We start from the raw sequence: 17,500 nt of genomic DNA on the forward strand, positions 1-17,500 counted from the left end.
ATCGTCTCACGGTATTTTTCACGGTGGCGGCAATGTGTGTGCCACCTCCACCACCACCACCACCACCACCTCGTTCACCACCACCTCCACCGCCACCACCACCGCCGCCAGCATTCGAATCGTGGTGGTGGTGGTGGTTCATCGATTTGTAGTCGACCTTCTTCACCCTCGTGCCTGGAGCAGGCGCCACCTTGTGGCCACCCGTCTCCATCACGTACATCGCAGCCACTGTGTCAACGTGCGGCGCAATTCTGACGACTTTACCCTTCTAGTATCGTATTATTTTCCAAAAAATAATTGACCAATTTTTCCCCTCTATATTCCTCTCTTCCTCTCGTATTACGTTCTTCCTTTAATTTTCTTCTTTTTTTCTCCCTCTTCTTCTTCTTCTTCTTCTTCTTCTTCTAAAACGTTTGCCCTCTCGACTCGAAATATCAGTTAAAGTGTGCCGGACGAACGAAGAAAGTTTATTGCTACGGATACTGTGACGTTTTTACACAGAGTGAAGTTCTCCCCTTGTCGAGGGCGTGTGTATTTTTCCCCTTATCTCTTGGATACTACACACCGTGAAAGAACGAGATAAGTCGTCTTCGAAGAAAATCGATCTTACGAGTTTGCGTTCAAATCTCTTCTCCCATCTTTCCCTTTATCGTATATTATCCTTTATTATATTTTGTTTCAATATCTCATATGAAGGATTCCTGGGACGTTTTTGAATTTTCAAATTATTTTTTTCTCCCCTTTATAATAAAACTTTGGTCCTCTCGTTGAAAGGTTAGAACGATCCTTTAGACGATTTTGCGAACACCCGTGAGCCTTCCCGTTCACGCACATTCGTTCGACAACTGATATATATCTAAATTAATGTTTTCTTTTTTTTTTTTTTTTTTTTTTCTATATCTTCTATCGAGAATATATCTTCGTTGGGGTTGCACTATTTCTGTGGTTGATGTTCGCGATCAATATAAGTATTAAAACGTTTCCCGTTTTTGTGTAATGGAGTGAAAATGATGAATGAAGAGAAATGATGAGGGTCTCTCTCTCTCTCTCTCTCTCTCTCTCTCTCTTTCTCTCTCGTAACACTCTTTCTTCAATAAGGAAGATCAATATAGGAGGAGTCCGAGAGAATTCGCGAAAATGGCAGCCGCGATGCGGTCGACCTCTTTGACGAGCGAACAGAAACCTGTAGTAGTTTAATGTTGCCCTGTCTTGTCCTGTCCTGTCCTGTCCTATACTGTCCTGTCCTATACTGTCCTGTCCTATACTGTCTGGACGTTCTCTCTCTCTCTCTCTCTCTCTCTCTCTCTTTCTCTTTCCCCCCTCTCTCTCTTTCACTCTCTATCTATCTATCCATCTATCTTTTTTTTAAATATTTTTTTCCAGGTTTTGTGTTTTCTCGTCGGTCCGCGAGCTACTAACGACGAGAGACGGCCTTCTACAATCACCCTTCTCGGTGTTGCCTGCTAACACGTCGCTCGAGAAAGAGAAAGGAGAACGAGAGGAGAGGAGAGAAAGAGGGAGAGCCTTGAATCTACTCGGAGAAGCGCGTTAATCGCTCTGCTCTCGCGGTCAAGAGAGAAAAAGGGTCTCTCTCTCTCTCTCTCTCTTGTGCTCTCCTTCTCCTTCTTTCCCTTCTTCATCGGCTACAAAGTTGGAAAAAAATTATCGATCTTATCTTCCTGACCCACTTTTATCCTATACAAGTATGTATTATGTTTATAATAATTAGCCCCTCTAATTTACTCTCTTCCTCTTTCCCTCATCTCACCTCCTCCCTTTCTCTCTCTCTCTCTCTCTTTTGTTTTTTTCTTTCGGTTGTTCTTTTTTATTTTCCTTTTATTTTCTCTTTTTTACATAATTGATTTAACTGAATGAAATATTATAATGTCTGAATTTTTGTTTAAGTGCCAGGCATGCGCACTTTTCAATGCGTCAAAGAATTACGATAGACATCGACTTGGTAACGCAGGTCAGCGCACTCGATATACCTCTCCTCTGCCCCACCCCTCCCCCCGTTCTCTCTCTCTCTCTCCCTCTCTCTCTCTATTTCTCTTTTTCGCTCGTGAAGAATGACGAAAAATCAAAGTAATCGAAAGAGAAAATTAACTTCGTACAATATTCGATACTAGATTATATTACACATACGTATATATAATAATAATAATAATTTATATATATATATAATGAAAATATAGAAAGAAATGAAGAGAATGTGTGGGATCGTGCTTTCCTTTAAGCAGCGCGATTAACGTGGAATGTATGCTCGGCCATCTGAAACTATCACCGATATGACGTCATACTTCACCATCATCCATGCGAATCTATGCACGGTTATGGGTGTTTAAATAACACTCTGGTTATTTGTTACGCGTCCTACGATCGAATCTATCTATATGATATAGATCTCTTTATGGCACACATACACACGCGCGTGCGTAATGTATATGTATATGTAAGTATGTAATATCTATGTAATAAGGGTTACGTTCGCTTATACATATTCGTGTCAAGCGCGTTAGACGTAAAAGTTACTCGATCGATAAAATCCTATCGAAAATAATTTTTGCGTGACTTTCGTGAGCCGGCCATATTTGCGGAAGTATAGTTGCTGTCATTCGTTTACTTATTTACTTAAACTAGCGAAACGTAATTTCCCCGCACATATCTATTCGTGATCGATTTCTCATTAAAGAAAATTTAGATACATAAAAAATTGAAAGAGAAATATTAAAAACAAAATAAAAAAAAAAAAATAAATAAATAAAAAAATAACAAAAAAAAAGAAGAAGAAGAAGAAAGAAATATAAAAAATTTCTATCGCGATAACAAAAGTTTCCAGGCGAGGAAATGGAAATTCTTGGCTACGCGCAAACAAATATGTAAACGACGACAATAAAACGACGACGTATGTGCAAGTTTGGACTACGATTGAGTTCGCATAACGGGAATGAGACACGTGCATATATATGTGTATGTGTGTGTGTATGTGTGCATATATATATATATATATATATATATATATATATATATATTTACGTCATCGTTCGATATTCGGAAAAATCTCAGAAAATATCATAGATCGTCGTCCACCTTTTCTATCGTACAATGGAATTTTCTAAGTGAAACGAAAGGAATGGATTTGCCTGACGTCATTAAATAGACCGATGACGCGCATAAAGAAATAATCATGATAGACTTTATACAAGACGAACTTTCAACCTATTGCTCTTTATCGCGATCCAACGATCTATTTATCCGAACGAAGTAAACGATTTCTATTAATCTATTATTAATGTTATTATTCCAAGAGTAAAATATCAACGTACGATAGAATAAAAATTTCTTACGAAGGAATATGATAATAATTGGTAAGCTCGTATTAAATCTAACTGATAACAAACGAATTAAATTACCGGGATTATTTTTCTTATCGTATTACGCATCAATGATCTATAAGTTTGTACGAACGATTAATTAATCATTAGGTATTATTTTCAATATTATCGATCGTAAAATTCATTTCATCTTTCAATTATTATTATTATTATCATCATCTTCGTTATCATCATCATCATCATCATCATCATCATCATCATTATTATTATTATTATTATTATTATTATTATTGTTATTAATATTGTTATTATTATTGGTTACATGATGACGCGTCATGTCTCGATTGATAAAATTGATATTTAATATTATAATTTTTCTCTCTGGTCGACTGGGGAAAGAAATATTTCGTGAAAGAATTTTGAAAGGGGTTGTTGAAGGAGAGGGAAAGGGTAAAGGAGGAAAGAAAAATATCGTTCGGAACGAAGTGAAACGGACGTTAACTCGCAAACGAGTAGGTAGATATCCCAAAGGCACTTTTAAAGGATTGAAGGAAGGAAACGAGGAAGGTATGTATGTGCGTGAGCGAACGCGCTGTGTGCCGACTAGCTAGCTAGCTCTCCTTGAACGGAGCTCGGTGGTGCATATCTCCTTCGTCGTCTCTCGTGCGATGCACTCTACCCACGCGAGACTCAATCCGTGGGAAGAAGTAGAAAAGAAGTAAGGAAGGAAGAAAGAAAAAAAAAAAGAAAAGAAAAGAAAAAAAGAAAAAAGAAAGAATGAAAGAAGTCTTTCATTCTCGCGTTTGAGGTTTGTAGCGGATACAAAAAAATTTCTGGATACTCGACAATCGCACGAGAAACATTTGATTTTCGATTTTAAAGTACGAAAAATAAAAGAAAAATAACTAACGAATGAAATAAAATGAAAAAGAGAGAGAGAAAAAAGAAAGAAAAAAAAGAAAAAAAGAAAAATGTAAAGAGAAACGAAAACAAGAAAGATGACGTTTTCGATTTCGTTTATTTTCTTTTCTTTTCTTTTCTTTTCTTTTCTTTTCTTTTCTCCTCTTTAACGAGTCCAACGAGAGAACCAATTGTCGTATGAGACAGCGCCAAAAATTCATTTCTGTCTTGCCACGTAATACAAAGAAAATGTCGATTTTCCCAAATCGTTCCTCTTAATGGATTTTCTTTATTAACGCGTTTTCGTCTTCTTAGTGCAATAAAATCGAACAATGACAAAGACGACGACGTCGTCGTTTACGTTCGTTGGTTGTCCGCTTGTCGTACCACGTAAACCGCGAAATATTAAACCGCAAGCACACATGGTGTGCGTGCGATCGACTTTCACGAGGACGAGGACGACGGGGACGTGCTGCCATGCAGCTTCCAAGAGATAGATAGAGTTAGAAATAGATTGATAGATAGATAGATAGATAGAGATAGAATCTGGAGCACATCCGCTCCCAACAAGAACGGTAATTATCAATTATTTGCAATTCGGCTTGGCCGAGCGAAGGGAGACGATATCTCTCTCTCCCTCTTCCATACTGGACGCGAATTAAACGTATCATAAATATTTTTGCATCGTATTGCTTTCCAAGGTGTCATCATCCGAGGTCATTATAAATAGTCAGATGATAATAATGAACGATAATATAACGACATGACGATATTATCTCCGTGCGTTAAACGGAATGATCTGCGATGAACTTTCTATAAAATCCTTTTCGACCTTAATCGTTCTAAAGTTTACAATTGACATTGAACATTAGTTATCTTCTTCTTTATAACATAACGAAATATTAATATACTTGTGTAAGTCATGTAAATGTTAATACACTTCTCCTCACTCACCGAGTTTACACTTCGTTAAGTATTCACAATAATCAGGATGTTATGTATAAAAAGACAATGAGTATATACATATATATATATATATATATATATATATATAAAAAAAAAAAAAAAAAAAAAAAAAAAAAGACAGAAACAAACCACCAACATACACGTTTGAAGTCCACCTGTCGTTGATATATATGTATATATATATATATACTTTTTTTTAATTATGTTTTCTCTTCGTCGTAAGGGAAGCAAAAAGAAAAAAGAAAAAAAAGAAAAAGAAAGGAAAAGAGAGAAAAAGAGAGAGAGAGAAAAAACGATAATGTTCGCGATAGAAATTTCACTCACGAGCAATGCTACAAAGATTCGTAAGGGTGTCTCTCTCTCTCTCTCTCTCTCTCTCTCTCTCTCTCTCTCTCTCACTCTCTCTCTAATGTCGTTAAGTTAAACGAATTAGCGGTGGTTCTCCGATACTCCGATGGAAACACGTAACCTTAGACTCCGTTCTAGAAGCTCAAGTATAAACGAGGATTGTACAACGACAACTGTCACGCGCCGTTCAAACGCTCTCGTAACTTTACACTCTTCTCTCATCGTATTTCTCTTCTTCCCTCCCACTAGCCCTCTCTCCCTCCTTCCCTTTCTGTACGTGTGTTATACGTATATGTATATTTGTATATATATATATAAATACACATACATATACACGTTTTGCGAGTGGGAGGACTATGCGTCTTTGTTAGTGATATTTAATGACTTCAATGCAAACGCGGAGTCTGTCTCTCTTCGTTAAAGCTTTGTTAGAATAATAATGCACATTGTGCTCATTCGAATTCAAATTACCCGCGTTTTCTTTTTCAATCCAATATACGTATCATCATTTTCATGAAATATTTCTACGCACGCACACGTACAAGCGAAGAGAAAAATAAAAAAGAAAGAAGGAAAAATAAAAAAAAGAAAAAATAAAAAAGAAATAAAGAGAAAAGATAAGAAAAAAAAGAGTGTACGCGTAATGAGGAGTTTCATCATTTTTTTTTTTTCTTTTTTATAGACCGCATATAAAAAGAGAGAGAAAAAAAAAAAAAAAAGGAAGAAAAAGAAAAGAACAAATGTGTAAGGCGCAAAAGACCACATTTTTCAGTTCTTTCATAGTCAGTAACAATTTACTTCTCTCTGAGGTAAATCCGTGTCTCGACTCCTAAATGTCATAAATTTTGTTTTACGCGACTTGATAACAGCTACAACGCGCCGCCTAATAATCTTAATAGTATTCCAAGAGTCTCTCGCCGTTTAACCTGTTGCACGAAAGCACGACTGAAATTTTCAAATGTGAAAAAAAATAAACAAATAAATAAAAAAAAAAAAAAAAAAAAATAAATAAAAAAAAATAAATAAATAAAAAAATAAATAAATAAGAGAAAATAAAATGAAAACAGAAGAAGAAGAAAAAGAAAAAAAGAATAAACTGAAACCAAGGATGTTTCTGAGTGGCTTGACAAAGGTCGTCCTTAATGTAAAAACATCATGATATATAGGGTGAACTATTTGTAAAGAACTATCAAATAGAAATTGTTAGAAAATTTTCTGTTCTTTTTGAGATTAAATTATCTTTCATTTCTCTGTCTCTCTGTTCTCCTCTTTTTTATTTTTCTTTCTTTTTTAACGCAGAATAATCAAAGGCGATCATGTTATATAGATCACCCTGTATATTGAATGAATATTAAGGCTCGTCACGCCTGCGAATGCTTACGACACCTCTCTCTCTCTCTCTCTCTCTGTCTCTTTCTCTCTCTCTCTCTCTCTCCCTCTCTCTTTGTCTTTCGATCGTTAAAATTGATCGAATTGCAAGTCAGAAACAGACTATGAATTACCAGTCAGTCAGTCAGTCAGTCAGTCAGTCAGTTAGTCAGACAAATTAGATTTTCGCGACATCTTTTGCCGTTAAATACGTGCGTGAGAGCTCAAGACCGGACGATGAATAGTCTAAGTCGATGAATATTCTAAAGTCGAATCAAGGATGATCATCGAACGCAATAACGGCGCTATTAATCGTCCGAATGTTTCTACCTAAGTATGACGTGCATCGATTCAAAGCAGTTATAATATATCAAAAGTTTATTAAAAACAAATTGACCAATGCCCACGTCATTTGCAATTATTTTATTTCATTTTGTTTTCTTTTCTTTCTGTCTTTTATCCTTTTTTTTTCTTTTCTTTTTTTTTCTTTTTGTTTCTTTTTTTATTTCTCTCCCAAACAAACATTTCAATTCGTTTTATTCGATAAAACATCTCGCGCGATGACAAGTATTTCATCCGCGAAATTTGCACATGATAGATCCTGTTTAAATTGAAAACACTCCTATTCTTTCCTTCTTTTTTTTTTTTTTCGTGCCTCTGCACCTCCCCCGCCCAACCCTCGCGGCATTACCCCTCCCCCTCCAGCCCTCATTTGTTTGCCAGATATTGCAACACGACAAAGGAGTTTGGAAATTTTCTGCTCGATACATCTATTCGTTCTTTTTTCTTTTTTTTTTTTCTTTTTTTTTTTTTTTTTTTTTAATAATAATAATAGATCATTTAAGCAAAGAGATAATTATCGTAGCTTCTTTACCTTCAATCTTTTTTTCTTTTTCATTTTCTTTTTTTTTCTTTCTTTTTTTTTTTTTTTATACGATTAAATCATTGTCATCACGAATATTGTATTTCCTTTGTGAGCGATGTTATAACATTACCATACGATAATTTTATTTTTTTCCTTACACACAAGCATTCCCAGTAGGACGAGTTATATCTTGAACATTGGTTAACTCGAAACGAAATTTCGAAATAAAGGACGACAAATAGAATGAGCAAAAAAGAAGATTAAAGAATGTTGATCAACGGCTTCCTCTCTATCGGCACAATTCCAAAAGGAAGAAAAATGATGACATCAACATCCCGTAGACATAAAAGATAAAAGTATGAAAACAATAATTTAATAACGTAACAACATTTTGGTATAACACGTTTGACAAGAAAATAAAGTAAATAACAAATAAATAACGAAAAAAAAAAAAAAATGAAAAAATATAAAAAAAAAAAAAAAAAAAAAAAAAAAAAAAAAAAAGAAAAAAAAATAAAAATAAAAAGAAAGAATATAATCAAAAATAGATATTCGTCGTATCAGTTTATCGATCGATGTATCGATCGATATATCGCTAGAATCTAATGAGAATTAAAAGGACAACAACACTTACGGGAAAGAAAAGAGAGAGAGAGAGAGAGAGAGAGAGAGAAAGAGTGAAAGCACAAATATTTCATAAAGAAAAAAAAAAGAATATAATCAAAAATAGATATTCGTCGTACCAGTTTATCGATCAATGTATCGATCGATATATCGCTAGGGTCTAGTGAGCACTAGTGAGGACAACAACACTCGCGAGAAAGAGAAAAGAGAGAGTGAGTGAGTGAAAGAGAGAGAGAGAGAGAGAGAGAGAGAGAGAGAGAGAAACCACAAATGTTTCAGGAACGAATGTGAATACGTGTATAGTATATGTTGTATATAATTCCGAGGAGATCGAAATGATCGAAGAGAAAATCCGTGGTGGTGTTTAGAGTGTGTGCGCGCGCGCGTGAAAGAGCTAGAGAGCTCTGTTGTGTTGCTCGATCGCGGGCCTCGTGCTAACTGAACTCAACTCGTCGTTTGCTGAGTAACCGTGGCTCACTCCTCGAGAGAGCTCGAGAGCTCGACAGGGACACGCAAACGACGAACACAGCATAGCACAGTACAGCACAGCACAGCACAGTACAGTACAGCACAGCGCAGCGCAGCGCAGCACAGCACAGCACAGCACAGCACGATTCTAGCTAAGCGAGCTTCTCTTCGTTACTGAATCTTAACGACGATACGCGTTTCCCATATATATACGTAAATACGTATGTATGTATATATATATAATATATATATATATATATATGTGCGTGTATGTACAGATGTACATGCATAAATATAATGTATGTATGGATACGCGTGTTTATTGACTGGCCCTCTCTCTCCCTCTCTCTTTTTCTTTTCTTCTTTCTCTTTATACTTTTTGCCTACTATATTCATCTCTGTTCCTCTCTTGCTACTAGATGCTTATATTATATCTATATGGATGTATGTATATATGAATGTATTCATTTGTGTATATAAATATCTACATCGTGAATTTGGTAAACGAATGTATAGACATATGTGCATGTCTCTCTCTCTCTCTCTCTCTCTCTCTCTCTCTCTCTTTCTATATGTATATAATGACTGTATATAAATGACGAAAAAGATTAATCAATCAATCAACATTCTCAAGATGACTCGTAAAGTGATATATGTAATAAATTTTTTCTCGATTTATATCTGAACGACAGGTTGTGAATGGAAAAATGCGCTTTGTACGATATCTTTTTTTCCTACTCGAATAATTTACAAATGAGTAGTCGGAAGAAAAAAAAAAAAAAAAAAAAAAAAAAAAAAGAAAAAAAAGAGTGAAAAGAAAAAGAAGTGCGCTTAACTCGACAAAAAAAGCCCCGAAAAAATAGTTAAAAGGATGAGACACGAATCGCGATTGATAGTCGCCGTTGACTAAAATCTCTCCTCTTCTTCCTTCTCATTTTAGTTTTGCCTGTGGGTGGGTTATCTTTATTCGCGAAACGTGCGTACGCTAGTCACGTAAAATGTTCTCTTCGTCTCTTTCTCTCTAGTAAAGCAAAGAGGCAACAAAAGGTGTGCGCGTGCGCGCTTGTTGGTTGCCTGGACGACTGCCGTTGCCGTTGCCGTTGCCGTTGCTGCTTCGGATGCCACCGCCTGAATAGAAATTAAACGGAACAAACCGCGCCTAGATGCATTCGTTGTGCAACAAACGCGTTTAAGAGACGCGTCTCTTGTGGTTCGCAAGCAAGAGTCACGAATAACTAAGTGAGGCTGGGGATAAGGGAAGGGAAGGGGGGAAAGGAGGAACGTGGTACCATCAAGTATGAGGATAGATCCATTAGATTAATTGACTTCGGGACCCAACGCGCATGATACGTGGATAGACGAAGCGGAGGGATGAGATGAGGTAAGGTGGGGTGGTGGGCTACGACGGTGAGGAGAGGAGAAGAGGGGAGGACCTTGACTCGAACCTTATTTTCTTCATCCTCCTCCACCTCCTCCACCTCCTCCTCCTTCTCCTCTTTCCGACGATCTTTTTTTAATTCGAGTTAATTTATTAGATCCGATGCATATTATAAAAAGATTCAGCAAACTTGCGGTATGCATTTATTATTAGTTTTTCATCGAACAAATATGATTATCAACAGAGATTAGATTTTCTTCGTTTTTTTTTTGTTTTTTTTTCTTTTTTTTTTTTTTGCCCGCCCCCCTCACCCCACGTATTTTTTCTACTTCTTTTAATATGCTCGATACGATAAACCGTGTAAAAATAGAATGACGAACGAATCATTCGATTCGAGAATGATTATAATAAAATTGGAATAGTAATGATCGAAGATTTGTTATTTTTTTGTTTTAGTTTTGTTCTTTGTATCATTTCGGGAGAAAAAGTTTGCAACGCGAGAAGCCGATCATCGATCGTGGATTTGTTGTTGAAAGGTTTCGGAAGTGGAAAGTATGTATGTACGTATATATGTATGCATGTATGTACGTACGTACGCCGCGCGCGCGCATGTATATTGCACTTTGCAATCTACGTAGAGAACTTTCTCGCGAAGAGAACGGATGCGTTTTCAATGATGAAAGTAACGATGCATAACGAAAAGAGAAATTTTATGTATATGCACATAAATAAGATGAAATGTATTTATACATGTGCTCGGATATATATATATATATATATATATATATATATATATATATATATATCAAAGTTTGATCGGAATCATCGATCTATCTTCAAATGTAGTTTAAATTGCTTTTACTCGACATTTAATTCGAAGAATTTACTAACAAAGTAAGAAAATAAGTATTTGTAAGAAATATTTTCGAGAAAATTCGAAAAGAAGACGAAAAAGGAAAAGAAAAGAGAGAGAGAAAAAAAAGATCGTTCATCTCTTTCCTAAAAATTTGTATGTTTGACCTTGACACCGATTACGCGCCGACGATGTAGATATATCGCGCAATTTTATTCACGATCTTTACTAATTGTAATGAAACACATATGTCGATTTGCTATCTCACTAAAAAAATAAACTTACATAATAATGTAAACATATGTATATGTATCGTAGGTACATATTTATGTCTAACGTGATTGTACGTATGTGTGGTTGTTTGTATTTGTGGTTGTGGATAAAAAAAAAAAAAAAAAAAAAAAAAAAGTAGGTAATGAAGTTACTGACGCCGAAAACCGAATTTAAAGTCGTCGATTAATCCTCCTTATCTTTCGTTCGAAGTATTTAACTATTTTTAAGCAAGATTCGAAACGAGCTTTGAAGATAGGAGAAATATAATGTACGATAGGACCACACCCTCGTCAAAATTTATATATCCTTTACAAAATCATTTAGCTCATTTATCCATTTGGATTCATCAACAGTTCGAAAACAGTTTAAGTAGTCGGGATAAAAAGAAAGATAGAAAAAAAGAAAAAAAAAAAAAAAATGTTTCGCTTTACGAGGAAAAAAAAGAAAAAAAAAAGGTCTCTCGATTAGATCTGCGTTTTTATTCTACCGTGAATGGATTTGTAAGAAGCTAATTGTACGATTGACTCACGTGAATAATCTCTATCGAGAACATTCGCTAATTTCATTCTGATTCCGGATCTTGCAGATGAGTAAGACGAGCGATCGTAGAAACGCGAATGAGTCAGTCGGTCATCCACGAAAAAAGAAAAAGAAATAATACAAACCAAAAGAAAAACAAAAAGAAAAACAAAATGAGATATATACAAAGGGACTAATAATAACATTATGTAGATAGCATTTGGACGTCACATCATAAAAAAAAAAAAAAAAAAGAAAAAAGAAGAGAGAGAAAAAAGAAAAAAGAAAGAAAAACGAAATACGTGCATTAAATGAATTCGAATTAATGGAATTAAAAAAAAAAAAAAAAAAAAAAAAAAAAAAAAAAAATACTTACGTTGACTTTTAACTTCGACAATAAGACTGCACTCGTAAATAATGAACGAAACATTTGTTTCTGATCGTATGATCAATTCAATAAAAATTTTATCACGATAACTTATTAACTTCTACCTTTTCCTTTTTGAATTTATTCATTTCTTTCTTTCTTGATATCGTAACTACTACTCCAACTAAACGTAACTCGCTCGTTATGTATATGTGTGGGCTGTCATACAAACAAAGTTACATAGCTCGTGTTTGCGCATTCCCTCCCTTCCTCCCTCCAACCCTAACACCCACCCTTGGTCGGTCGGTTGGTTGGTCGGTCGGTCGCTTGCACAGGATAAGTGGATTATACTCTCGGAACACATTAGTCTCTAAGAATAGAATTCGCTAGTATTAGAGTGCGTATCATAGATATAAAGAAAGAGCCATAGTATTAGTTCGATGAAGAAAGAAATGCATGATTTAAACGAGTTCTACAAATTACCCGACGATATATCTCCACGAGTTCGATTTGCTCTAATTACTTTAAAAAAATTTTTTTCTGTTTTTGTTTTCTTTTTGTTTTATTCTTTTTTCTTTTTTTTCTGAAATTATTCGTCAAGTTACGTTTGTACATAAAAATTTGCATTTTATCGCGAGAACTTAAATTGAGTGAGAGAGAGAGAGAGAGAGAGAGAGAGAGAGAGAGAGAAGTACGTAAATCGTACGTTTCGTCTATTTCTTAAATTAAAATCTAGAATAATAATAAAAATAAGAAAAAAAAAAAAAAAAAAAAAAAAAAAAAATAAAAGAAATGAAAACTCACGAACGTTCTTTATTAAAGTATATTAAAACGACGGTGTAGCGATTCAGAATATTGGCCTTTGACCAAAATCTTGTTAGCACAGATAACCCATGATTTAAAAATATTCCATGAATTACGCGTCTTTATCTTTGACTTTATTATATCGGTTTACGTATGTATATAAAAGAGCGCGCGAGCGCGCGCACACACATATATACGCTTTGATTATTTCTCTTGTTTTGCTTTGTGTTCCTTTTGTAAACGCGCTCGTAAATAATAAATAATAAATATTCGATTATTTATGATCTATTAATTAATAAATAATAATAATAATAATAATAATAATAATAATAATAATAATAATAATAATAATAATAATAATAATAATAATAATAATAAATAATAAATATAATACTTAAAAGAAAAACCATTGGTTGCGTTATGCACGAAATAATTGCTGTTTGGAAATGAAACGAGAGAGATGCGTCTAATATAAAGGGGTGTATTATAAAAAATGACGTGTCATTGTTAAAAAAAAAAAAAAAAAAAAAAAAAAAAAAAAAAAAAACTATTGCTTAAATAAAATCATCTGGCAATAGCAGAGACAATAATATATCAGGAGAAAAAAGGTTCTAAGAAAGACGTAAGATATGAAGGAAGATATAAAATATGAAATAGAAATTAAGGAAAAAAAGAAAGGGAAAAGAAAAACCAAAAGTAAAAAGGAAAAAAAAAAAAAAAAAAAAAAACAAAGAAAAGAAAAAAGAAAGAAAGAAAGAAAACAAAGAACACGAGCTTGGAAGAAAAAGAATAGGGACAAAACGAACGAAGGTCCGATCTAAGGAATTTAATAATATTAGAGAAAACGGCGAGAACGTGCTTTTGCTTGAATTAATTATACTTACGCGGAATCGCGTGAAAGACGAACCCTTTCCCTGTAAAATTTAGAAATAAAATATTATATATCTCATGGACTAAATTCTAATGTTAAGAGTGTATTGATGAGATTATAATCATTATTATTAAAGAGATTTCTATCGATGTTATTATACAAGTTTGCCCTTCGATTTATCGATTCTCCCCGTATAAGCCATATTAAATCAACATAAGCCTCGGTGAAAGGTGTCCTTGGCATTGCACGACTACGAGAGACAAACGAAGATGGCATCTTTCAGGAAATGCTTTGAAATTTCAAATATACCCTTTCTGTCTTCTATTTGCTCTCTCTCTCTCTCTTTTTCTCTTTGATCTCTATTATTTCAGTTCTAGGATATATTTCATGCTGTTATGTATGTTATGCTACGAAAAATCGCGATATTACATGCTTGTAGTTCCCCGTATAAATTCAGGTATATAAATCGTCTTCCTTAATTAACGAATGGAATTATTTTTGCCCAATATTTCTCTTCCAAACAAATAAACAAGGAAAGAAAAAAGAAAAAAAAAGAAAAAAAAAAGAAAAAAAAAAGAGAAAGAAAGAGGGAACATAAATAATAATACACGGTTGGTATTCAAAGGGTACAAAAAATAAATAAATAAAAAAAAAAAAATTTTTAAATATAAAAGAAAATTTTTTTTTAATGTTATATAAAACAAAAAGAAAAAAAGGGAGAAATAATCAAGTAAACTATATAATTTCTTAGGGCATTAATTTCACGTATGCAGCAAGCTTTTGTTTAAGAGCAAATAATTTACGAGTTCAAGCTCGTCACTTTGGTTGAATTAATTCTACGGCATAGAAAAAAAAAAAAAGAAAAAAAAAGGAGAGAAGATAAAAAGAGATAGAGTTTCGTCTGAGTGGCATTTCCCGAAATTTGTGGTGAGCATACTGATATTCGTCTATCCTGTTATATAAACACAATATATATTTGCATCGTCACGTTTCTCGTCTCAGCTACATGTACATGTATATGTAGACGTATATTAAGTTTCTCTCTCTCTCTCTCTCTCTCCCCTTCCTCTCTTACTCCGCGTTTGTTTTTGTGCGTGTATGTATCAGCTGACGGAAAAATAGAACAACCAATAAGAACGCGATCCATCGCGATATTCAACATGCGAATCAGTGGTGTATTCATAAATAATGATGAAATATGAAGGATAATTGAAATTAATTGCACTTTTTTTTTTTTTTTGTTAAGAAGAAAATGAAGGAGAGAGAAAGAGAGAGAGAGAGAGAGAGAAATGAAAATCAGGGCATTGCATCTATCTTTTTTTTATTTTTCTCTTTTTTTATTTTTTTTATTTCTTTTCTTTTTTTTTTTTTTTTTTTTTTTTTTTGACGTACGTACGCACGCAAGTGTCCGCCTCCAATTTTAGTCGAGCCGCGTCCTAGTTGAGATATGTTTAGAAACGTTATAATCGATGTCGTCTTTTCTCTCCCCCTCTTTCTAACTCCCCCGCCCCCGCCCCACATATACACGCACGCGCACACACAAGCACACTTCCTTTTATCTCTCATCTTTTCCATACACTTTCGTTTTGTCTAGGATCATTCGTTCTAATGAAAAATATAATTATATCTCTAATCGTTTATATCGTTAAACTATGAAAAAATTCACTCTTATCTATCCCAAACTATCCTCCATCCCTCCTCCCTCTTGTCTTGTCCCAATCCATCATTTTTCCTTTTTTTGCAACATATCGGATATGATATCGTGAAAATGTTGCGATCGAAATCGTTATAAGTGCATAATCGAAGAAAAATGTTTTCAATCTCGTTGGGAGGATTCTCCATGTGACGTCACTCTTTCCCAACGTGATCTCACTCGTTTGCTCGCAATCATCTCCCGTCGAGTGGTAGCAAGTACGAGCAGTTATGTAATCGCAAAGTGGAAGAAAAAGAGAGCGAAGAAAGAGAGAGAGAGAGAGAGAGAGAGAGAGAGAGAGAGAGAGATCGTGCTCTCGCAAGAAAAGCCTTTTCTACAAACTCGAGTACGAGGCCTTCTTTTCTTAACGAGCTACTGCTGCTACAATTACTACTACTATTACTACTACTACTGATGCTGCTTCTAATACTAATACTACTACTACTACTACTACTACTACTACTACTACTGTTACTATTGATGATGCTACTGCTACCGCTATTCTAAATACGATACGATGAATCTCCAGTTCCGTGAATAGTTATTTTCTAGACAGCACGGCTAGTTTCAGAGTAACAAGTGTAACAATGTGTACGCGGGTCAAGATCAAGAATAAATTTGAAATCTTCATTGATATATATATATATATATATATATATATATATATATATCGAATATTATTTTGGCGATAGAAATTTTACTTTCTATGAATCTTTCATGAGAAATATGAAATGTAAATTTTTGAGTGAGAGAGAGAGAGAGAGAGAGAGAGAGAGAAAATATATATATATGTATGTGTGTACGTGTAAAAGATGGATTGAAAAGTTCTTAGGCAATTTTAAAAATAAATTACTTTTCTCTCGAGACTTTTTAGTTCTATTTCTTTTCTCCTTCTTTTTTTTTTTCTTCCTCAGATTGTAAAAAACCACAAGTTCAACTTGGTGGCATAAGGTAATTATAAATAATTAATCTACGAAAAAGTGTCTCTCGAGAAAGAGTTATTTTGATTTTTAAAATTGTTCGAGGAACTTTTGAAATCCTTTCTCTCACGTTGGTTTGTCGATAGAGACAAAAAAAAAAAAAGAGAAAAAAAAATAAAAATAAAAAAGGAGAAAAGACGTTGGAAAGATCTAGCGCTATGATTTATTTTTGTATATCAATGTCGTTCATTCTCGTTCATTTCTTGGTTGAAAAGACGAGAAATGAGTATAACACGAATCCTTGAACGCGCTTCGTAAACGCATTCGCCAGCGTATTACAAGTGTATACTATATATCGGCGGCAGAATATGCCACGTCGTGCTGGTATACCAGCTGCTGCTGCTGCTGCTGCTGCTGCTGATGATGATGATGATGATGGTGGCGCACTCGAAGGCAACTCAAAGCTCCTTTTTCATCGGATTCGAGTTAAAATCAGATTCTAGATAATGATCGATTCGCGAAGGCCCAAAGAGTAGCCCCGCCGGCCAGAAGGCCATCCTCAAAATTTTCTCCAATCTCCAATTTTTCTTGCGATCGCTTATCTCATTCGATCTCATTCAAGCGTAGCTTGCACGTAACTGTCACGTTCCACGTCGTGACATCGATATTTCAGTCATTTTGGTAAGAATCCGATATATATATATATATATATATACATCGGGTTCTCATAGATAGCTTTCCGTTTTTTCTTTTCTTCTTCTTCTTCTAACCCTTCAGTAGTATCCGCAATACCAGCTCCTTCCAACGATTTATTGGATTCTTTTCTTCTTCTCATCTTTCTTCATTTTTTTTTTTTTGTCTTTTAATCCGGAATTTTTATTAGAAATTAAAGAGTTACAAAATGTAACACGCGCTTTTATTATTCCATAGAAAATCTATGTTTCTCTT

General features: G+C 34.4%; 1 protein-coding gene across 17 annotated transcripts in view; it reads right to left on the reverse strand.

Moving 5' to 3' along the window:
- The window catches only part of LOC118439989 (serine/threonine-protein kinase MARK2), an 80,853-nt gene that overhangs the window by 55,146 nt on the left and 8,207 nt on the right, over positions 1–17,500 (reverse strand). The window contains exons 1-2 of one of the 17 annotated variants that reach the window (XM_035862372.2): positions 8,702–8,951; positions 1–940 (exon numbers count right to left, since the gene is read on the reverse strand). The exon at positions 1–940 is cut by the window's left edge and continues 308 nt beyond it. The exons of the other annotated variants lie outside the window; for them this stretch is intronic. Of the exons in view, the coding sequence (XP_035718265.1) occupies positions 1–220 (220 nt within the window). The 5' untranslated portion in view covers positions 221–940; positions 8,702–8,951. Of the gene's footprint in view, positions 941–8,701; positions 8,952–17,500 lie in introns of those variants that run through there. 17 annotated transcript variants of the gene reach the window in all.

This window comes from Vespa mandarinia, chromosome 9, assembly GCF_050613455.1.
Source record: "Vespa mandarinia isolate Hongniang chromosome 9, ASM5061345v1, whole genome shotgun sequence".
NCBI lineage: Eukaryota > Metazoa > Arthropoda > Insecta > Hymenoptera > Vespidae > Vespa > Vespa mandarinia.